This window comes from Pteropus alecto, unplaced genomic scaffold (assembly GCF_000325575.1).
Source record: "Pteropus alecto unplaced genomic scaffold, ASM32557v1 scaffold104, whole genome shotgun sequence".
NCBI lineage: Eukaryota > Metazoa > Chordata > Mammalia > Chiroptera > Pteropodidae > Pteropus > Pteropus alecto.
In genome coordinates, this window is record NW_006436664.1 from 5,140,236 (window position 1) to 5,163,995 (window position 23,760).

General features: G+C 33.7%; 1 protein-coding gene and 1 pseudogene across 4 annotated transcripts in view; one reads left to right on the plus strand and one right to left on the minus strand.

The window, feature by feature from the left end:
- The first annotated feature begins 1,889 nt into the window (after positions 1-1,889).
- Positions 1,890-23,760, plus strand: part of RALGAPA1 (Ral GTPase activating protein catalytic alpha subunit 1) — a 215,854-nt gene continuing 193,983 nt past the window's right edge. For all 4 annotated transcript variants that reach the window (XM_015590611.2, XM_006913471.3, XM_006913472.3 and 1 more), the window contains exon 1: positions 1,890-2,456. In XM_015590611.2, coding sequence (XP_015446097.1) covers positions 2,351-2,456 — 106 coding nt within the window. In that variant the 5' untranslated portion in view covers positions 1,890-2,350. The remainder of the gene's footprint in view (positions 2,457-23,760) is intronic.
- On the minus strand, positions 20,019-20,137 carry LOC112481132 (annotated as a pseudogene).

Sequence of the window (23,760 nt, forward strand, 5' to 3'; positions counted from 1 at the left end):
TTTTCTTTAAAAAACTTGTTTTTTAAATTCTAAAAGCAATATATGCTTTTTGTAAAAAAAAACTAAGCAAAATATAAAGAAGGAAGTGAAAATCACCTTTAATTCTAACTTGCAGATAATCACAATTTTGGAGTATCTGTTCATCTTTTTTCTAACTATATTTTACACACATAATTTTTCAGTTTTGATAACATACATATTTTCAGTTTTGTATCCGCTTTTTCAGTTAATACCATCCTGAGTATTTTCTGTCATTAAAAAGTCTACATATTAACAATTTTCATGGTTGTATAATGTTCCATCTATTAGACAATCATCTCCTTCCTAATAGATACTCATATTGTTTCCAATCTTTCAATGTTATATATTATGCTTTAACATTTTTACATATTTTTCTCATTTCCGATTTTTTAAGAATGGTTCTAAAAGTGGAACTAATGAATCAAAGTATATAAGTATTTTAAGTGTCTTGACACATAATGCCAAATTTTAATTTCTAGTAAGCTTGCAGTCATTAATGCTTCTTCCTAGCAAGCAATAGGAGTGTCTGCTGTCACATTCACCAGCAGTAAGATGGTTAATTTAAAAACGATCTTTACTAATTTGACTGATAAAACATTATTGTTAAAAAAAAATTATGTATATTAAGTAAAAGAAGCCAGACACAAAAAGAGTATACTGTATGCTTACATTTATGTAAAACTCTAGAAATGCAAACTCCAAAGTGACAGAAAGCTCAGTGGATGGCTGCGGACCAGGGATGGGACAGTGGGAGGGATGGATAACTAGGGGGTAAGAGGAAAATTTTGAGGGTGATGGATATGTTCACTGTTTTCATTGTGATGTTTTCATGGTTGCATGCAAATGTAGAACTTACCAAATTATACCCTTTAAAAATGTTCAGTTTATTGTATATTAATTACACCTTAAAGAAGTTATTTAAAAATTGTTTAAAAATACTGTTTTAATCTTATTTTTTAAAATTACGAGTGTGAAGTGGGGAGGTATATGGGGTAAAAGGGGTCAAATATGCGGTGACAGAAAGAAATCTACCTATGGGCGGTGAACACAGTGCAATAGCTATATGTCTTACTGTTGAATTATACACCTAAAACTTACTGGATTTCGTTAAGCGATGTCACCATAATAAAAAAATAAATTAAAAAAATTACTAATGAGTGTGAACATTTTTCACACATTTTAGTTATGAGTACACACTTCTGTGATTTTTCCATGTTCTCTACTAATTTTCTACCTGTGCCTTAATTTCCTCCTGGATTTGTGAACTCTTTACAATTCAGGAAAATTCACCCTTAAGGTTCTCCAGATTTCTTTTGTCTGTAATTTTTCTGTTACAGCATGCTTTGGGAGAATTCATTTAGTTGTACAAGATAATTTTAACCAAGAAAATGTACTATAACCCTACAAATCTCTAAACTACAGTAAATTGTTAATCATCGCTTTGCAAAACAAAAATCTTTTAAACAAAATTCAAATTAATAAATGAATGGGGTGTTAGAACCAATGCCTTCAGAATTGCTATCTAAAACATACGCTCATCTGGTTTTATGTTTTGGAGCTATGTTCTTAGGTTACTACAACATAGTAAACAGTGGAGATGAAGGACCTTTTTAAACAAAAAGTATGGGATACTACTCTGGGAGTTTGGCTAGGAATTACTTTGCTTACAATAACGCACGCAGGAATTACCCTCCCTGACTTTCTTGTGCTCCTCCTTTGGCTGCTTACACAGAAAACCAAAAGGAGGAGACGTAATGCCACGGATGATCTCACGCTGGCATGACATCAAGAAACCTTGACGTCAGAAGGCGGTTGCCACGGGGACCATTCGCCACTGACGGCAGAGTCGTGAAATCCCATCACTACCCTCAGTCTCCGTTCCGGCGTCTGCAGGGTCTAAGCTGCTAAAGACGCTTTAACCTTAAGGGGGCCTCAGGGAGAGAGGAGTTGTGCTGCTGCTGCCGCCGAGAGCTCCACCTCTGCGGCTCCAGGTCTTGGGCCCTGGCCTCTGGCGGCGAGGGCCGGCAGCAGGAAGAGGGCGGCGGCGACGGGCGACTCACTCGGGTCTCCCTTGCCCCGTGCAAGGCTGGGAGAAGGGATCCGCCATATTGGAGCCAGAGCCGAAGGTGCCTTGCAGCCGCGGCGCGAGGCGGGTGGAGGTGGCGGCCCTGGCCTGGATCTGGGAGGAGTCGGCTGCGCCTGGGCCAGCAAGTCTGGGGAGTGAATGAGCCACTCACACTAGTCTCCTCTCCGCCCACTCCCCTACTTTCCGCCGCCGGGACCGGGCCGGGAGGGGGCCGGAGACGGCCGTGGCGGCGGCAGCGGCAAGATGTTCTCCAAGAAGCCGCATGGGGACGTGAAGAAGTCTACCCAGAAGGTGCTGGACACCAAGAAGGACGCGCTGACCCGCCTTAAGCACCTGCGCATCGTCATTGGTGAGGAGCGAGAGGTGGCGGCACCCACAGGCCTGCGTTGCCCGGCCTTCACCCTCTTGGGAGTCCCCGGGGACTCCCCCTGGTCCTGGCGCGATGCGGGAGCAGGAGGAGAGGCGTTGCCTCTGTAGGGACGCGGGAGGGCGGTTAATTTTGGGAAAACTTGGCAGTTGCCAAAACACTAATCACCACTAACACAGGGTTATCTAATTTTGAGTTAATAGTCCGGTCATTTTTAGAAACGAGTATTCTAAAAACTTAGGTCTTTTTTAGACTTTTGGGAAACTTGGTGTTGTGGATAATGGTGTTTATAGGATACGTTTGTCAGATGACTGCCGTTATCCTAACCTAGTTGAAGAAAAAAAAAATAGACAATATAGACCTTAATTTTTCAAGTTTCCTGGCTATTGAGGGCTAGGAGGAAGCAGTTATACCTCCTTGGGAAATGGGTGGTTCCCAAAAAGCGTATGGGAAAGAGCCCCGCCCTTTGTTAATACACCTTGTTCGTCATTACTGTCATTTAGAGGGAGAACTATTCATTAAAGAAAACAAGGTAGTTTACAGCTTCCTTTGCTTCTAGAGACTTGTATAGAATTCTATTTTTATTTAATTAAAAATTTCTTACCATCTTTTTTTCTCTACTTCTATTTTGGCAAATTAAAGACTGTTCTGAGTTTGGGATATATTATTAAACGAATCTTTTGGATACTTGGTCATTTCGTAGGCTGATAAGGGCTGTAATAATATTTATGGAACACCTGGTCCAGTACTTGGATCTTTTTAGGTGAAATTTGAGGTTAAAAGGAAAGTTGATTTGCCTCTGCCGATAGAGAATTAATGACAGAACTGAGTTTTGAACCCAGAGGTCTGAAACCTAGTTCAAAGTTTATTATCTCAGTCTCTCTTCCTGTGTGTTTCGAAAAGTGACGTTTAATCAGTGATATATGTAAGTCCTTTATTTGAGGTGTGTTTCTCAACTATGTTGTTTACTCATATAACTAATAATACCCAACATTTGTATAGTACTTTACTTACTGTTTACAAAGTGGTTTCACATAAATTATAGTTAATCTTCACAATAACCCTACGGGTAGATATCATTATTCTCCATTTTTTACAAATGAGAAAGCTGAAGTTTGTGAATATTAAGTGGTGGTCCAGGTGCTAGGAGGCAGAGCCAGAACTGGAGCCCAGATATTGTGTCTCTGGTTTGTTTTTTACTCTTCCTGCATTTATGACAGCAAATCTTTATCACTAGTAAGTTGTATTTATTCCTGTGGAAATTAAATCCGGTTTAGTGATATAAAAAGAAGCCCAGTTTTCAAGAAAATATAAATCTTCTAAATATAGTGCAGATTGTGATCTTTTTATTTTTGTTCTTCATTCTACTTGAGTTAACTCATTGAAGAAAAGATTTGGCTGAGACAAAGAAAGTTTATATGTGAATGTAGAAGATACATCAGATAATGGCAGTTTGAAATTGTAGACTTAATGGAATTTGACACCTACTTTGGACAAACTAAGTTGGGTAGTGGCAGAGCTATAAAGTTGAGTTCCGATGGAATATTGACATTTCCTAAGTTAACTGCTGTAGTTCTTTAATTATTGAGTGTTTAAGCAATGGTTCATATATACTTCCCTGGCATAGAAGTTTCTTCCATCTGGGAGACATAGTCTGAAATGAGAGATCACACATGTCACGTATTTTGTCCGGCCTAGCTTCGTGAGTTTGAAAACAAAACAATAATTAAAACAACAACAACAACAACAACAAAACCCTTTTGCTTTTTAGTAATTTAAGGGCTTTTGAAAAATAGAGCATACACTGTATATAAATATTTAAATTATCCTTAGAATTGTCAAAAAGAGAACATTGTGCTTTCAGATTCTCTGCCCTGTACGTGGAGGAGGTCCATGTTGCAAGATTATTACACCTCAGTAATATTAGAACAGTAATTCTCAGCCAGGACAATTTTGCCCCACCTCGGGGACACTGGTAATGTTTGGAGACACTTTTGCTTGTCACAACATGGGGAAAGTGCTTCTGGCATCTAGTGAATAGCAGGAAAAAAAAACATCTTACAATGTACAGGATAATCCCTCACAACAATATTCTAGCTCTAAGTGTCAATAGTGCTGAAATTTAGAAACCTTGTCAAAATATAGAGTAAAAGATGGACCTCTAAATGCTATACTTGGTTCTAATACATTCATTGAATAAAATATCCTGCATTTTAAAATAGTTACAGTTATTTTGTTTGAAATACGGTTAATGTAATTTCTGAGAAAATGAATAGAAGAAAGTAGAATGACAAAAGCTGAAAGGCATCTTAGAGGTTCACCAGTTAGGTACCTCATTTTGCAGATAGAAGAGCCACTTGAAAGCCTTTTTGGAAATGGGTTCAAGTTTTACATAAAGTAACACTATGGGGAAACTGGTTTGCAAAGTAATTAGGTATTGCCAATTACACAGGATTTTGATTTTTATTTGGTTCCACCTGAACTGTATTTTTAACCCTTAGCTTGAACTGCCATTCACTCAGGATATTTAAAGAATTCAGTGGATCCAAATATATGAGAACATATTTAAACATTCAGGGTAAACTTTTTTCCTGGCAGGTGTTCCCACTGTAGGACAATTCCAGCTGAATTTATAGACCTTGACTCTGGAGGATTTAGATTTAAATCTGCTGTGTTTATTGATATTACAATATATTTGATTTGTAGGAACTGTAAGTTAAGAGTTTTTATTTTTTAAAGACTAAAGTTTTGTCTAGTTTCTAAAGTTTTGTGTTATCTTCTTACCCTCGCCCCTTTGTTTTTCTTTCTTTCTTTTTTTTTTTTTTTAATAACTAACAGTCAAGATAATGATATTAAGTTAGCACATGTAAAGTGACTAACTTAATGCCTGGCATATAGTGGATATTGGCTAAGTGTTAATTGATTTTAAAAGAAAAAGATGAGTGCTTATTTAATAAATATTATTGATTATTGTTGAATCATTCTAGAATTTCTAATAACTTTATTGAGGTATAATTGGCATACAATAAATTGCACATATTTATAGCATATAATTGAATAATTTTTGACATATATATACTTTGTGAAGCCATCATGACAATCAAGATTAGGAACATATCCAGACAATCAAGATAACAAGTACATCTACAACCTCCTAAAGTTTCCTTTTGCCTCTTTGTCATCCCTTACTTCCACCTCTACTTGCACCAACCCGTCTTCCCTGGGCAATCACTGATCTGCTGTCACTTTAGATTAGTTTGCATTATCTAGAAATTTAAATATATGGAATTATACAATATTTACTCATTTTTTGTTTGGTTTCTTTTATACATCCTTATTATTTTGAAATGCATTAGTATTATTGGGGGGTGTGTTAATAGTACATTGCTTTTATTGCTGAAAAGTATTCCATTGTATAGATATGCCACAGTTTGATTATCCGTTTACCTATTGATGGACATATGGATTTTCACTTTCAGCTCTTGCAACTAAAAGTGCTATGAGTTGTACTTGTATATACATATGCTTTCTTTTCTCTTGGATAAATACCTACGAATGGAATGAATGGCTAGATTATATGGTAGTTGTGTGTTTAACTTTAAGAAACTGCCATACTGTTTTTTACCATTTTACATTCTTAACAGCAGTGTATGGAGAGTACCAGTTTCTCCACTTGTTATTGCCAGTCTTAATTTTAGCCACCATAAGAAGTGTGTGGTGGTTATAATTAGTGTTCTCCTGATAACTAATAACATTGAGCTTCTTTTCATGTGCTTATGTGCCATCATTATATAATTTCTTGATAAGGATCTATTCACATCTTTTATCTATTTTTAAATTAAGTTGTTTTCTTATTCAGTTTTGAAAATTCTTTATATATTCTGGATAAAAGTACTTTATCAGATCTTCCCGCCTCCCAGTTTTTGGATTGTCTTTTAATTTTCTTAACATTTTCTTTGAAGGAGTAGGAATTCTTAATTTTGATTGAGTCCATATCTCTAATTTTTCTTCTATGGTTTTTACTTTTGGTATTGTATCTAAAATCTTCGCCTTAACCAAAGTCATAAAGATTTTCTTATATGCTTTATTCTAGAAGATTTGTAATTTTAGGACCAATATTTAGGTCCATGATCCATCTTTAGTTGTTAACTTTATAAATAAATGGTTTGAGGTATTGATTGAAGTTTGTTTGTTTGCATATGGAGATCTAATTGTTCCAGCACCATTTGTTGAAAAAGATTGACCTTTCATTACTGAATTGCCTTTGTACTTCTTCCAAAACTCAGTATTTGTATGTGTGGGTCTATTTCTAGACTCTCTTTTGTTCCTGTGATCTATTTGTTTGTGTTGGTGTCAATACCATTATGTTTTTTTTATATACTGTAACTTGATAGTAGATCTCGAAATCAGGTAGTGTTGTCTCTCCAACTTTGTTCTTTTTCAAAGGTTTTTTGAGGGGTTGGGCTGTGCCAGGTCCTTTACATTTCCACATGAGTTTTAAGATTAGCTTGTCAGTTTTTTAAAAATAAATAAATGAGATAAAATTTTCTTGCTGATATTTTGGTTAGGATTATGATGAGTCTATAGGTCAATTTGAGGAAAGTTGACAACAAATTGAATTCTCTGACTCATAAACAAGGTATGTTTTCTCTTTGTATAGGCTTAATTTCTCTAGCAGTTTTATAGTTTTTAATGTATAAGTCTTACACAGCTTTTGTCACTTATCCCTAAATATTTTCTACTTTTGATGCTCTTGTAAATGGCATCTTTATATCCATTTCTGGTTGTTTGTTGCTAGTGTAAGACAATACAGTTGATTGTTGTATATCGAGCCTTGTATTCTGAAACCTTGCTAAACTCAGTTCTGTTCATTTTTTATAGATTTCATTGAATTTTTTTACGTAAGCAATAGCGTTGTCTATGAATGGAGACAGTTTTACAGCTTCTTTCTAATCGGGATGCCTTTATTTCTTTTTCTTGCCTTTTTGAACTCACTAGAACCTCTAGTATATTGTAGAATAGAAATGGTGAGAGTGGACATCCTTGTCTTGTTTTTGATTTTGGTAAAGCAATCATTTTTTATCATACAATATGATGTTAACTGTAGGTTTTTCATAGATGCCCTTGATCACTTTAAGGAAGTCATTTAATTCCTAGTTTGCTTGAGAGTTTTCATCAGGAATGGATGTTGGGTTTGTCAAATACTTTACTGCTTCTATTGAGATGAACAGTTGTTTTTTTATTTTTTCATTTATTAATATGATGAATTATAGTTACTGATTTTCATATGTTAAATCAACTGCAATCATGGGATTAAAGCTCACTTGGTCATGTCGTATTGTCATATTTATATATTATTAGATTTGATATGCTAAAATTTTGCTTATGACATGTATTTATGTTCATGACGGATACTGGTCTGTACTTTTCTTGTAATGTTTTTGATTTTGGTACTCGGTAATGTTAGCCTCATAGTATTGAAAAGTGTTCCTTTAAATTTTCTGAAAGTGTTCATGAGAAGTGGTATTATTTTTCCTTAAATGTTGGGTAGAATTCACCAGTGAAGCCATCTGGATCTGGAGTTTTCTCTGAGGCAAGCTTTTTAACTACTTTAATAGATAGAGGGCTTTTCAGGTTATTTCTTCTTGTGTAAGCATTGGTAGTTTGTCTTTCAAGAAATTTTCTCATTTCATACAAGTTGTCAAACTTATGTGTATAAAGTTGTTCATAATATTCCCTTATTAGCCTTTTGATATCAGTAGAATCTGGAAATGTCACCCCTCTTTTTTTCAGATATAGATAATTCGTCTTTTCCTGATCAGTCTGACTAGAGGCTTATCCCATTTTATAGATCTCCTAAAAGAACCAGCTTGTTGCTTTGTTTATTTTTTCTAGTTCTGTTTTTATTTTTTTGAATTCTGCTTTGATCTTTATTTCCTTTTTTCTGCTTTATTTTAGTTCCCCACCCCCAAATCATCTCTTAAGCAATCTCATGGGGTTTTGAACAAACGAGAAAGCTCTTTTTTAGTTTTAGTTTAATATGTCCTTTTTCTAGTTTCTTAAAATGCAAACTGAGGTTAATGATTTAAGATCTCTTTTCTTTCTAATATATGCATTTGGAGATATAAAATTTCCCCTATTATAAATTCCACAAATGATGGTATTTTGTATTTTTATTTTCAATTAGGTCCAAATTGCATTCTCACATTCCTTTTGATTTCTTTGTTCCATGGTTTATTTACATTTGTGTTCTTTAGTTTCAAATATTTGTGCATTATTCAGCTATCTTTCTGTTATTGATGTCTAAATTTCATTATAGTCAGAAAACATGTTTATGATTTGAATTTTTTCTAATTTATTGAAATTTGAACATGATTATGACTTGAATTCTTTAAAATTATTGAAATTTAGTAGCCCAGAATGTTTTAACTTGATAGATATTTCATATGCACTTCAAAAAATATATATATTGTGCTGTTGTTAGGTTGAATGTTCTAAAAATGTCAATTAGGACAAATTGTTTGAGAATGTTCAAGTCTTCTATATCCTTGCTCAATTTCTGTCTACTTGTTTTTATCAATTATTGACTGGGGTGGGAGGGATGCTGAAGTTTCTGGCTGTAATTGTGGATTTTCTTGGTCTTTCTTTTTGCAATTCTGTCATATTTGGCTTTGTGTATTTTGAAGCTCTGTTATTAGATTCCTAAACATTTAGGATTATTTCCTCTTGATAAAATGACTCCTTTATTGTTATGAAATGATCTCTTTCTCCCTGGTAATAGTCTTTACTCTGGAATCTACTTTGATAGTAATGTAGCCACTTCCACTTTAGTTGACTAGTGTTGGTAGGGTATACATTTTCCTGTTTTTAAAATCTGTTTGATTCCTTGTATTCACGTGGATTTCTTGTTGACAGCATATGGTTGAGTTTTACTTTTTTATCTAATCTAGAAATCTCTTAATTGAGATGTTTGGGTGACGCGCATTTTTCTTCTTTGTCCCGTGCTGTTATATGGTGCTACATCCCCAGAATTAACCTTATAACTAGAATTTCATATCTTTCAAACACTTTCACCCATTTCCCCCACACCTCCTGCCCCTGGCAGACATTATTGTACTGTCTGCTTCTAAGACCTTGGATTTATTAGATTCACATATAAGTATAATCATACAATATGGAACTTTCTCTGACTTATTTCACTTAGCATAATGCCCTTGAGATCCACCAATTTTGTAGCAAATGGCAGGATTTTCTTTTTTATGGCTGAATAATATTCCATTTTATGTATGTGTGTGTGTACGTATACAAACATGTATCACATTTTTTTTGATTCATTCCACCATTGAGGGACACTTTGGTCGTTTCCATGTCTTTGATATTATAGATGGTACAGTGAACGTGGTGGGTACAGATGTCTCTTTAAAGTAGTGATTTTGTTTCCCTCAGATAGATACCCAGAAGTAAAGTTGCTGGATCATATGGTAGTTGCGTTTTTAATTTTTTGAGGAACCTCCATACTTTTTTCCATAGTGGCTGCACCAGTTTATATGCTCACAAGAGTGCACACAGGTTCCCTTTTCTCTACATCCTCACCAACATTTGTTATTTGTCTTTTTGATAAGAGCCATCCTAACAAGTGTGAGGTGATATCTCATTGTGGTTTTGGTTTCTATCTCCCTGTTGATTACTGATGGTGGAGCACCTTTTCATGAACCTGTTGGCCATCTTGTATATATTGAGAAAAATGTCTATTTAGATCATTTGCCCATTTTTAGTTGGATTGTTATTTTTCTATAAAGTCGTGTGTTCTTTATATATTTTGGTTATTAATCCCATATTACATATGATTTGCAGATATTTTCTCTCATTCATTAGATTGCCTTTTCATTTTATTGATGTTTTTCTTTGCTCTTCAGAAGCTTTTTAATTTGACATGATCCCACTTGTTTATTTTTGCTTTTGTTCCCTTTGGTGTCAAAAAATTATCCCCAAGACAGACGTCAAGGAGCTTGCTGCCTATTTTTTCTTCTAGAAGTTTTACGGTTTCAGGTATTACATTCTAGTCTTTAATCCATTTTGAATTAATTTTTGTATGTGGTATAAGATAGGGATCAAGTTTTGTTCTTTTGCATGTGGCTGTCAATTTTCCCAACACCATTTAGTGATGAGACTATCCTCTATCCATTGTATATTCTTGGCTCCTATGTTGTAAATTAATTGGCCATATATGAATAGATTTTTTTCTGGGTTCTCTATTTTGTTCCATTGATATATATGCCCATGTTTATGACAGTATCATACTGCCCCGGTTACTATAGCTTTGTAATATGTTTGAAATCAGGGAGTGTGATGCCTGCTGCTGTGTTCTTCTTTCTCAAGATTGCATTGGCTAATTGGGATCTTTTGTGGTTCCACACAAATTTTAGGATTTTAAAAGTCTATTTCTGTGAAAAATGCCATTGGAATATTTATAGGGTCCACATTGATTGTGTAGAGTGCTTTGGTTTATATAGACATTTTAACTTTGTTCTTCCTATCCACGATCATGGAATCTTTCCATTTATTTGTGTCTTCATTTTCATTCATTAGTCAAAATGTTCTATAGATTTCAGTGTGCAGATCTTTTGCCTCTTTAGTTAAATTTAGTTCTAGGTATTTTGTTCTTTCTGACATAATTGTAAATAGGACTGTTTCTTCTTTTTCTGATAGGTCGTTGTTAGTGTATAGAAATACAACTGAATTTTGCATATTGATTTTGTATCCTGCAGCTTTACTGAATTTGTTTATTTGAATAGTTTTGTGGTGGAGTCTTTAGGATTCTCTATATTACAAGATTATGTCACGTATAAATAGAGCTGTTTTACTTTTTCATATCAGATTGGATGCCTTTTACTACTTCTTACCTAATTGCTCTTGCGAGGACTTCCAACACTGTGTTGATTAAAAGCGGTGAGAGTGAGCATCCTTGTCTTGTTCATAGAGTAAAAGCTTTTAGCTTTTCACTATTGAGTGTGATGTTATCTGTAGACTTGTCATATGCTACCTTTATTATGTAGAGATCCATTCTCGCTCTACCCAGTTTGTTTCCATTATGAATGGATGTTGAATTTTGTCAGATGCTTTTTCTGTACTTATTGAGAGGATCATATATGACTTTTATCCTTTTGTTAATGTGATGAATTACACTGATTTATTTGTGGGCGTTGAACCATCTTGCATACCTGAAATAAATACCACCTAGTCATAGGTATGATCTTTTTAGTGTACCATTGACTTTGGTTTGCTAATGTTTTGTTGAGAATTTTTGTATCTTTGTTCTTGAGGGACACTGTAATGTTCTTTTCTTGTCTGGTTTTGTTATCAGGGTAATGTTGGCCTTGTAAAATGAGTCTGGAAGTATTTCTTTCTCTCCTGTTGTAGAAGAGTGAGAAAGATTAGTGTGTATTCTTTTTAAATGTTTGGTAGAATTCATCAGTGAAGTTATCTGGTTCTGGACTTTTCTCTGTTGGGAGCTTTTTGATTACTGATTCAATCTTAATATTTAGATTCAGACCAATAACTAGTCATTGAAAGTTGGATGATGTACACTTAATGTCATTATTGGTTTGGTTAAGTTTTGAATCTGTCATCTCACTGTTTTCTATTTAACCTGTCTGTTCTTAGTTCACCTTCCCCCACTCCACCCTCCTTTTTTTTGCCTTTTCTATTAGTTGAGTAAATTTATGATTCTTTTTTAATCCCCTTTGTTTGCTTATTAGCTATAATCTTGTTTTATTTTATTGATTGTTTTGTGATTTATAGTATACAGCTTTAATTTACCAGAGTTTACTAGTAAGTCATACCACTTTTTATATTGTATAAGAACTTTACAATAGTGTACTTTCATTTCTTCCCCCTCCTCCCTGCCCCCCCCCACCCCTAGCTTTAATACATTTACTTCTGCGTGTTGGAAATTTTACACTATTATTTTGTTTAAACAAGCAGTCTTCTTTAAAGATTTTAAAATAATAAGACAAAGGCATATATTTACCTATGTAGTACTGTTTTTAACCCTCTTCATTCCTTCACATACGTATTTCCATCCATCCAGTATCATTTTGTTTCTGTCTGAAGGACTTCCTTTAACATTTCTTCTGTGATGATGATCTGGTGATAGATTTCTCATGCTTTTGTTTGTGTGAAAGAATTTTGCTGCCTTTTTTGAAAGATATTTGGTTTGTTTAGAATTCTAGGTTGATTCCTTTTTCCCTTTGTCCTTTAAAGATTTTACTCCACTGTCTTTGCATTGTTTTTGATACGAAGTCCACTATCATCTTTATCTTACTCTATCATTTTTTTTTCTAGCTACTTTTAATATTTTCATCACTTGTTTTGAGTAATATGTGCTGTGGTGTAGTTTTTAAAATATTTTTGGCTTGGAGTTCATTGAACTTCTTAGATTCTTGGGTTCATAGTTTTCATAAAGTTTGAGAATATTTTAGCCATTTTTCCTCATTTTATTTTTCCCATCCTTTTTGTAATTTCATTTATTAGCATATTAGTATACTAATAGATGAGTATATTAGAAAGTATTAATATATTGGAAGGTCTCAGTGGGAAAAGAACTGACATTTTAATTTTTTGCATTCTTTTTTTCTTTTATCTATAGTTTCTGTTGCTGTGTTTTCAGGTTCAGTAGTCTTTTCTTTTGCTACATGCAGTCTTTCTAGTTTATTTTTCATATCAGACATTATTTTTATCTAGTTCATTTTGTTTATATATTACATATGCAAGTTATATTTGTGTATATGTCTACTTAACTTTTGAACATACAGAATACAATTTAAATTACATTAGTACTGTTATTCTAGCATCTCAACTCTGGGTCCGTTTCAATTAGTTGATTATTCTCTTCATCCTGGGTTTTTTCCTTCTTTGTATTCTGAGTAATCTTCAGGTGTCTTATATTGTGAATTTTACCTTCTTAGCTTCTAGATATTTTTGTATTCTTATAAATTCTTGAGCTTTTTTTGTGGGATGCCGTTATATCGCTTGGAAACAGTTTGATCATTTCAGGTCTCGCTTTTACAATTTGTTGAGTGAGTCCATCCTACTATGAGGCAATACCTTCCTAAGTGTTCTACTCAAGTGCCGTGTAAATTATGAGGGGCTTTTTTTGTAGCCCAGCTCTTGAAAACAGGTACTGTTTCGGATCTTTTGTAAGCATCTGGTTCTGTTCTCTCAAATTCTTCTGCATATTTCTTTCTGCCCTCTTGAGAAATTTCCTTACAAGGTGTTATGATCATGCTGGAAAGGGTCCCTTTCCAGTTTGCTTGAAGCAAACAAAACCCTGAAACTAAGTAACAGTTTTCAAGACACTGGATGTCAGATGCTGATAATAAGAGGTCCTCTTAATGAGACTGAAAATTGGCTTCATAAAAAGCAACGTGGACCCATTTTTTAATTTTTTTATATTTAGAGAAGAAATTTATTACTGATTTATTAGTGAAATATATCTGATTGTCTTTCTCTTATCTGAAAATACTAACTTTCAACAAAGAAAATGACATTAAAATATCTTAAATCAGAAAAATAAAAACATGTTTAGTAGGTATATAGTAATGCATAAGGATAGAAACATATACTATATACTCATTAAATGAATAACTTAAAAATGATATGGATCAACTTGGAACAGATGTGGCTGGAAATCTGAAAATGTGTAGGAGTCATTGTAAACTGTAAATTGCCTATAAAAATAAACTCACTTGCTATTTGAATATATTTTTAAGGCTTGATATGCAAAATTAATAAGTAATCTTTTATACATGATGTTAGACGTTTTTATATTCTTTAATTTGTATGTATTCTTTAATTTACATTCTGTAATTTGAATTTTATTCTTTAGAAAATTAATTTGACCTCTGAAAATTTTTGTTATTTATGAAGAAATGATTTAATGAGGTTATCTATATAAACAACGTTACTGATTAATTTGCTTAGTAAAACAAGCTGGTTCAAATCCTTCAAGCCATTTTTGCATTAACATTTCTTTTAGTAAGGATTTTATTTCGTCTAAAGGGTTTTACATAGCTTATAGGACTGAATAAAATGTGAAAAAGAACAATAAGTGATAAAACAAACAACTGAATACCTACTACTTAAAAAAGGAAACATTATCAGGTTCCAGAGATGAGCTGATTGCAACTGTAAGGCATTGAATTTGGTTCTTAGATTTCCTAGCAGCTAAAATGAAAAGAGAAACAGATTACAAGTTTTCAGTATCTTAGAAAGGAAAACATGCTTTATTTTTTGTTAAAACACCTTTTTTTTTTTTACTGTAAATCCAATCACAATTTGTGTGTTTATAGGTTCATATGTTATCTAATGTGTCTCTTTTAAGAAAATAGAGAAAGACCATGGAGAAAATAGAATAATAGGTGATTAGTATGTCTGTTAGTGTACACAATCTAAGTGGTATTTTTTTTTTCTATTTCTATAAATGACATCACCATCCTTCAGGTTACTAACGCATGAGACTTTCATCTTTGACAATGTAATAGAAAAAAATAGATGTACGTGTGTCCCACAAACACTCAAACTCTAAATATCCCGGCATAAATTTATGTTTGTATACCACATTGTCTTTTTTAGCTTTTTGTTATCTCTTTCGGGTACTTTGCATTTCAGTAACCAAAAATCACTGTGATGCTTCTGCCTTTACTAATAGTATTACTATGTCATACTACCTTCCTTTCAGGCTTACACCTGGAAGCTTCTACTCTTCCTTCCCTATCATGTAGGCGTAGGAGCTTTTCCTACACCATACATATTTACTTCTAGTAATTTAGTTGTTTAAAGTAATTATTTATCTGTATTCCTGTATCTTTATACCTTCCTGAGGGCAGAGGTGTCTTTTTATCTTCATATCCCCAGACTCAGCACAGTAACTGCAAATAATAGATATTCAGTCAATATTATGTAGTTCATGAGTGAACATATTAGGGATGAGGAGAGCAAAGTTGCTCTTCTGTGAGCAACTTCCTTTCAATTGACAGTGGAAGGAAAAAAACACTTAAAGTCACCATTCTCATCTGAAAGAGATCTTGGGTTTTCGTTGTTACCTAAAAAATATATATGGCATTATGACAGAGGTTATCAGATAATCTCCCCCATTATTGAAAGCAGTCTTCATAGCCCTTATATAACATCTAATAGAAAACATGTCCAGTGAGCCTAACAACATGTTAGCTTTAAACTGTACACCACCAATCCCGCCTCCCCGCCCCCACTCCCAACCAATCCCCACTTAACAGAATAAACTGACCTGTAGACATAGAGGAGAAGGTAATGTGAAAACAGAACAGAACACCAAGTTTGTGGCTCTTATTTATCACAGGAGATTAATACAAATCTCTTGGCGACTTGACCTTTTGCTCTTCCATGTAAATTTGAGAATCAGCTTGTTAAAGTCAATGATAATACTGTTAGGATTTTTTTATTGTAGAATATCTAACTATTTCTAGAAGTCTTTATTTAGACTTTCCTTGATGTTTATAATTAAAATTTTATATTTTTCTCTAAAAAAGATTAGCACATATTTTTTTTATAGTTAAGAACAGTTACATATGCACATAGAAAAAAAGACAGTTACAAAAAAAATGACGACTTTTTGCTATAGAAGGAGCTCATGTGATCACTTCATCATTTGGTGATTTAGATAAAGGTCAAGAAGAAAGAATACTTATCTGGATAAAAACATATAAACCACTACTTTATATCTTATAACAGAATAAATTCTAAGTAGTTTTAATTATTCAGTGTAAAGAAGAAGAAAAAAGTAAGCAAATATATTTTAAATATTGAGATAGGGAAGACCAGAGTTAGAACGTACACCAAAGTTAGAAATTGTCACAGAAATGATTGATAAATTTTTAAATTTCTGACAGTGCAACTCATCATTAACAAAAGACAAATAGCAAACTAAGAAACATTTGCAACATGTTTAAAAGTCAATTTCCTTAATTTATGGAATATTAAAAATTTCTGAAATTTGGAAAAGATTGTAAAGTGTGTTGTCAAGACATGGAAACAGACTCTCATACGTTGCTGGTGGAATGTAAATTAGAGGGCAGTTAAGTATCAAAATTTTAACTGTTAAGTATCAAAATTTTAAATATACATATGTATATCCTTTGAAACCACCATTTCCATTTCTTAGTATTTATTCTAAGAATATAAGTGGATAAGTGTGTAGGATGAGTTCAATGTTTATAATAGTGAAAAATTTGAACCAATTTAAATACTCATTATCTAGGGATTGATTTCAGAATTTAAGTATTCTTACAGTTGAGTATTGTGATTCTTGAGAATTGCTAGCATTCTAATTACTAAATAGGTTGACTTTATCACATGAACATAAAAGTACATTTTAGATATGGTTCCATTCACTATTTGTGAGAAGTTTTTATGGCATGAACATTTTTATAGAAGCTGCTGACATATATTGGTAATAATAGCTAATATTTTTGACCACTTATATGTGGCTGGCTCTGGTCCAAACTTTACATGCGTTATCTGACTTAATCCCTACAACAGCCCAGTGCGGTAGAAAATATTGGTCTGTAATTTCCTTTTCTTATAATGTCTGTCTGATTTTGATTGAGTTTGAAAGTGTTCTGTATTTTGGAAGAGCTGTAGGATTCACCTATGAAGCCACTGGGGTGGGATTTTATTTAAGGTCAGTTTTCTTTATTATTGATTCAGTCTTTTTACGAATCTATTCAGATTGTGTCTTCTTGGGTCAGTATTGTTAGTTTATGTCTTTATAAGAAATTTGTCAGTTTCGTATGTTATCTAATTTGATAGCAAACAGTTGCTCATAGTATTCCCTTATATTTCTTATTTCTATAAGTTTGATAGTAATATCTTTTTTTCAGTTCGGATTAGTAATTTGAATTTTTTATTTATCACTCTTTATCTTGGACAGTCTGGCCAAAGGATTGTCAGTTTTGTTGATCAATCTTTTCAGAGAACCAGTTTTTATTTTATTGAATTTTTTGATCGTTTTTCTCTTCTCTGTTTCACTTATGCACACTCTAATATTTATTATTTTCTTCTCCATGCGTTAGGGTTATCAGAGTGCTTTTGCTCTTTGTTTTTTTTTAGTTTCTTAAGGTGGAACATTAGGATATTGGTTTTGAGATCTTCATTTTCATATAGGCATTTAAAACTCCAAATTGTCCTCTAAGTACTGCTTTAGCTTGGTGCCACAGATTTTGGTATGTGTATTTTCATTTACATTCAGTACTTTTTCCCATGGATTCAAGTTACTCTCTAGATGGACTCCTTTTAGTAATTTTATAGGTCAGGCCTGCTAACAACATAGTCTCTCAGTTTTTGTGTACCTATGCATGTCCTAATTTCTTATTAATTTTTTGAAGGATAGTTTTGCTGGATATAGAATTCTTGGTTGCCAGCCTTTTTCTTTAAGCTCTTTGACTATGTCATCTCAGTGCCTTCTGGCCTCCATGTTTTCTAATGAGAAATCAGATGTTTTTCTTATTGAGGCTTCCTTATTAAGTGATGTGTTGATTCTCTCTTGGTGCTTTCAAGAGTCTCTTTTTATCTTTGTCTTTTGACTGTTTTTGTTATGATGTGCCTAGATGTGGGTCTCTGAATTTATTCTACTCGAAATTTGTTGAATGTTTTGAATGTGCAGATAAATGTTTTTCATCAAAAATGGGAAATTTTCAGCCATTATTTCTTGAAATAATTCTTTGTCTTTTTTTCACTTTTCTTTTGTTTGATGGCGACTCACAAGTCTCTGAGGCTCTGTTCATTTTTCTTTATTATTTTTTGTTCTGTTCCTCAGACTGCATGATCTCAATTTTTCTTTGATTTTGCTGATGTTTTATTTTGCAGTTCATATGTGCTGTTGAGCTTTCAGTGAATTTCTTATTTTACTTATATTACTTTTAAACTTTTTTTTTTTTTTAAGAACATTTCTATCTCATTGATATTCTCTACTTGGTGAGATACCATCCTCACACTTTCCTTTAGTTCTTTAGAAAGGTTTCCTTTTTTTTTTTTTTTTAATATATTAATAGGTGATAGTGTTTGTCTTGTAAATCTATTCTTTTTTCTTCCTTAGAGACAGTTTCTATCGACTGTTCTTTTTCTTGTACATGAGACATACTTGTTTCTTTTTGTTTTGCAGTTTTGTTGACAACTGTGGAAACCATTTCATCCTCCCTAGGGTTTATTGTTTCTGTTTATTATTTTCGTTGCTGTGCATTTCTTTGAAGACTTTTCCAAACCAACTCTGTGGAGTTTGTTTTTTTCCTCCTATGTGACTAGTATAGTCTTCACTTGTTCAGCTTTGTGGTCATCTAGTGTTTGGACAGAGACTTCTTTACAAGACTGGAATCAGCAAGTCTCCTAGTCTTTGCTAAGGGAATCTGTGTGTATATTGAGACATACAATTAATATTCAACCAGACAGTTCACAATTTTGTCTTAGCCATCACATCTTTTTGTTGTAGAGCAGTGGTCCCCAATCTTTTTGACACCAGGGACCTGTGCTCCTATGAGAATCTAATGCCTGATGGTCTGAGATGGAGCTGAGGTGGTGATGCTAGTGCTGGGGAGCAGCTGTAAATACAGTTGAAGCTTCACTCACTCGCCCACTTGCCGCTTACCTCCTGCTGTGCAGCCCAGTTCCTAACAGGCAATGGACCTGGTACCGGTCTGCAGCCCAGGGGGTTGAGGACCCCTTGTGTACAATCTCAAGGTCAGCCAGAGAGCATACTTGCAGCCCTACGCATGCACGTGGCCTTCTATATTCCCATTAACATGTCAGAGCTTTTCAAAGGTCCCTATGGATAGCTAATTCCCTAGCTTTTCATTTAAAATTTTTTGTTTGCTCATTAGTGATTTCTCCCTAAGGTAGCTGTGGTGTTAAACAATTACCACTGATTGTTTCTCACAAATATTTCCAGGGAAAAGGCTATTGCGCTGTGTGAGCTCTGAGGTAAGTCAGAGACAAGCTTTGCAAGTGGAATTTTCTCAGGAGCAGCTAGATAAGTGAAATAATGACAGTTCTCTAAGAATGAGGCTTTGAATGAGTCCTAGTCCTCTTGTGACTCCTTCAGTGACTGATAGGCTACTGTTTCTCACAGTTATGATGGGCTGTTGGTATTCAAAGCTACTGTGTTGCTTGAGGAAAAGGGAATGGGAACAGGGTAAGTTTGAAATGCCACAGAGCTTTTGTTCTTATTGAGATTCATCTGTTTTACTTGATGATTGTTTTTGCTCTTGATTGCTAAAAACTTTGGTTAATTTCTAGGCTTTTGAAAAAAATTTACTGTTTTTGTTTTGGTTTTAGTTGCTTTTATTGAGGAGTTCCTTACTCCATCAACTCACTGATATTGCCTATTGCTAAACTGCTGTTTTTTAATTTAAAAAAATTTTTTTTTCTTTTTTTAGGCGAGGCAACCCTTGTTTGACCTCACAGATTGCAAGGACCTTGTCAGCTTACAATCCCTTATTTTTTTTTATTTTTTTACGCCTACAGCACCTGGCCTTCGTAGGTGATCTCCCATCCAAGTACTAACTAGGTCTGACCCTGCTTAGCTTCCAAGATCAGATGAGATCGGGCTTGTTCAGGGTAGCATAGCCATAGACTAATCTGCTTTTTAAAAAACAACTGCTTAGCACTTTTCAATTTCATTAAAATGTTCTTTTACAAGTATTTTTAGTGGCTGTTTATTCAGTTTTATGGAGATATCATAATTTATTTAGTGTCACTACGAAGTGAGTAATGGATAAGGTAGTAAGAAGTTAGAAAAGAAAAATAGGCCTTATATGTCATATAAAGGAGTCTGGGCTTTATTCTGTTTGCAGTGTGAAATCCTTGAAGTATTTTAAGGTCAATTGATGCAGATAGTTAGATTTAGGTTTGGGTAGATTATTCTGGTAGCAATATATAGAGGATGAATAAAGAGGCTAGAATGGTGTGAGAATAGGTTGGAGACTACTGATAAAATTTAGGCAAGAGACCATGAGGTACCAAATCAAATGGCTATGGAGACAGAAAGAAATGTACTGCAGAGCTGTTTATGAAGGTAAACCTGGCAAAACAATTTTGTTGAGTGGTAGAGGGTGGTATGGGGTATAGGGACCTGAAAGGAGAGGGGAATGAGTCTGTTAGGCTTAAGATATAGGTGATACTACCAACCTAATAAGGGAATACAAAAGCTGGAGAAGATTAAGGGAAGTGGTGGATTCATTTTGGAGGCAAGTTGAGGTTGAGATTGAGATACCCATGGAAGATGTAATTGGATAGGTAGTGTAAGCCTGATTCTCAGGAAAGGGCATGAAATAGCAGCCATGTATTTGGGAGGTATTCGAATGTAGATAGAGTTCAAGTTGTAGTATTGGATAAAGAAGGGAAAGGACATATTCCTCCTGATAGATAGACACCAACATTTAAAGGTAGGAGAGTACAGAGGAAGAGACATTTAAAATGGAGATGGGAAAAGGTAAAGGAGAAAAGGGAGTATTCACCTGCTTTTCTGAGTACACCAAATTTTTAATAGATCATTGTTGCTAACATTTTCTTAATTTTCTTGTGTCATCTTTTTTCAGTATTCAGTGTCCTGGTTCAGGCCTACACTTTAATATCATACCCATTTCCTTTTCTTGAGAAGCAGCATATAATAAGGGATACAGTATTTACCTCATACCAGCTAGGTTCTGTTAATTGTTGTGTGAGCTTGTTTCTTAGTCTCTTTGAATCTTTGTCTGTTTTTCATATAAAATAAGTGAAGAGGTGAAATAAAGCTAAATGACTTATCTTTTAAAGTTTCTGTTAGAATTAATAAAAATGGAAAAGTGTGTTGGCTCAGTCTTTAGAAAGCAGTGGATGCTCAGGAAATATTATCTTCTTTCCTCCCCATTTTTACTCCCATATCAGAATTTCTTTCCTCCTTTGCTATATGTTGTGTGGAAAGCAATTTATACTAATATATGAATGATGCTGACCTCCTTACACTATGTGGTGTAATGATTGGTTCTCACAAATGAATTTAATTAGTGAAATTTTAGGTATTGTGGTGAAATGAGTTGATATAATCAGCCAGTGTTAAGAAGAGATACTTTAGGGTAGTGTGCACATGGCTTGAACTAAATCCTCTGAATTTTTGGTATTTTTTACTGTCTACTTGTCCTAAAACTTTACATTATCCACCTCAGCCTCTGCAGGACTATGTGTCCTTCAAATAATTCTTTAAAAAGTACTGTACTTTAGAATGCATTTGATGAAAAATGGTCAAAAGGTTATTTTATGCTCTGGCCTACTGCCTGAAGTGCTACTATTCTGATGGTGTTAATTGTGGGCTCAGAAGAGCTGATTTGGAACCATTTAATAGTTTTGTGTGACCTAGACAAGTTACCTAACTTCTCCCAGCCTTAGTTTCTTTATAAAATGGAGACATATACCTATTTCAAAAACATATTTGTGGAGAATGAGTAAGATCATGCCAGTGTAACTGCAAAAGTGCTACCTACGCAAATATAAAATGTTAAGTAAGCATAAATAATTATAACTATTAGCCCTTTTCCTTATTCTTATGTCTCCATTCTTAGCTTGTAGGATAGTGTTTGATACAACATGGAGTTAACTTTGGTTTTAAATTAGACATTGTATCTTCGTGTATATTAGATTATCTCTCTTCTTTTTACTGTATCTTCCCATTTCTTCAATGCCTACTGTGGAATCCTTGAAGGCAGGAGAGTAATTACTTTATGGGTTTGACTGAGGCTTAAAAATAATTACTTTAAGATTTTGATTACTTTGTTAATGCCTTCTTATGTTCTGCATTTTTTAGTTCTAGGAATTAATTATCTTGCTATCAGTTGTAACTATACTCATATCTCAGGAGCTTTTCTGCAGTTATTTTGAAACATCAGTTTGATAAAGAAATAAGCTACTTTAACTATTTTGCTTGCTTTGTAATTTTAGTAGGTTTTTAGTGTGGTTTCTAGCAGGACTTTTATTTGTATCTTCTTGCTTTTCATAGTGAAAGACTAATGAATAATACATATTAGAAAAATAAAAACAAATATCGTAAGTATTTATACAAGAGAAAGGTCCCTAGCTTTTATTTTGATCAATTAAAATAAGACAGTTACCAATAAGAAAATTGACTTGCCTGCTTTCTACTTTGTTAAATACAAGAGCCAATTTGCCATTTTCATTATGTCGATATTGGTTCATTATATAAGAATAAAAGTCAGTTTTAATGATTATTTTCTGAGTTAATTTTTTGACATTAAATTACTTACTATTAGTGTGGGACAGTATATTTGTGACAGCATTAAGAAAATATGGTCATTTTTTATTTTGCTTATATTGCTTTAATTTCCTTTATAAATATGTTATGAATGTTTTAAATCAGAGATTAAGGGGTTTTGTTTTTCCTTATGAAGAATACATTCACACATGTAGCAAGCTTCTGAGGACACAGTTGGACATAGGTTTAGATTATAAAAATATTCTGTAGGTCACTGCATATTCTGTAATGATACCAGTAACTTCATTTTTGGAGTTCCATTTCTACCCCTCTCACTTCAGAAAACAATGTTATAAAAACAAAGGGAAATAGTCTTGAATCCAGTTTTATTTTTTATAGCCTTATTGAAGCATAACTGGCATACAGTAAACTGTATAATTTAAGCGTACAATTTGTATTTCTTTGGAGCAGCATATAGTTGGGTTTTGTTTTTTATCCAATCTAACAGTCTAACTAGGGCTAAATGCTGCATAAATTATGAGTTGTTCTAGTCTGATTTGCTGACCTGTGTGAATGCCTGGGACTGTTAGCTCTAGTCCTTTCCAGCCCTTTCCTCCCTTTATGTGGGAGTTAGCTTTAGTTATTCATTCTTAATTTCATTTCATTTTAGTCAGAGAGTACATGCTGTTATTCTTGGTACTTTTTCTATTTATTTTCTGTCCTTGAGTTTTTGTAAATACCTCATTTTTACATGCAAAGAAGATTTATTCTCTGTTGGATTTAGAGTTTCATGTGTAAAGTGCTAATTGTGTTGTTCAAATATTCTGTATACTTACTAGTTTACCTCTGTTCAATATGAGACAGATGTGTTAAAATCTACCATGCTATTAGTGGGTTTATTTCTCTTTAAAATGTGTAGGGTTTTGCTTTTTGTATTTTTATGCAGATTTGGAATGAAAGCTTCCTGGTAAATAGAGCCTTTGGTCAAAATACATTGATTGACCCTCTTTAATT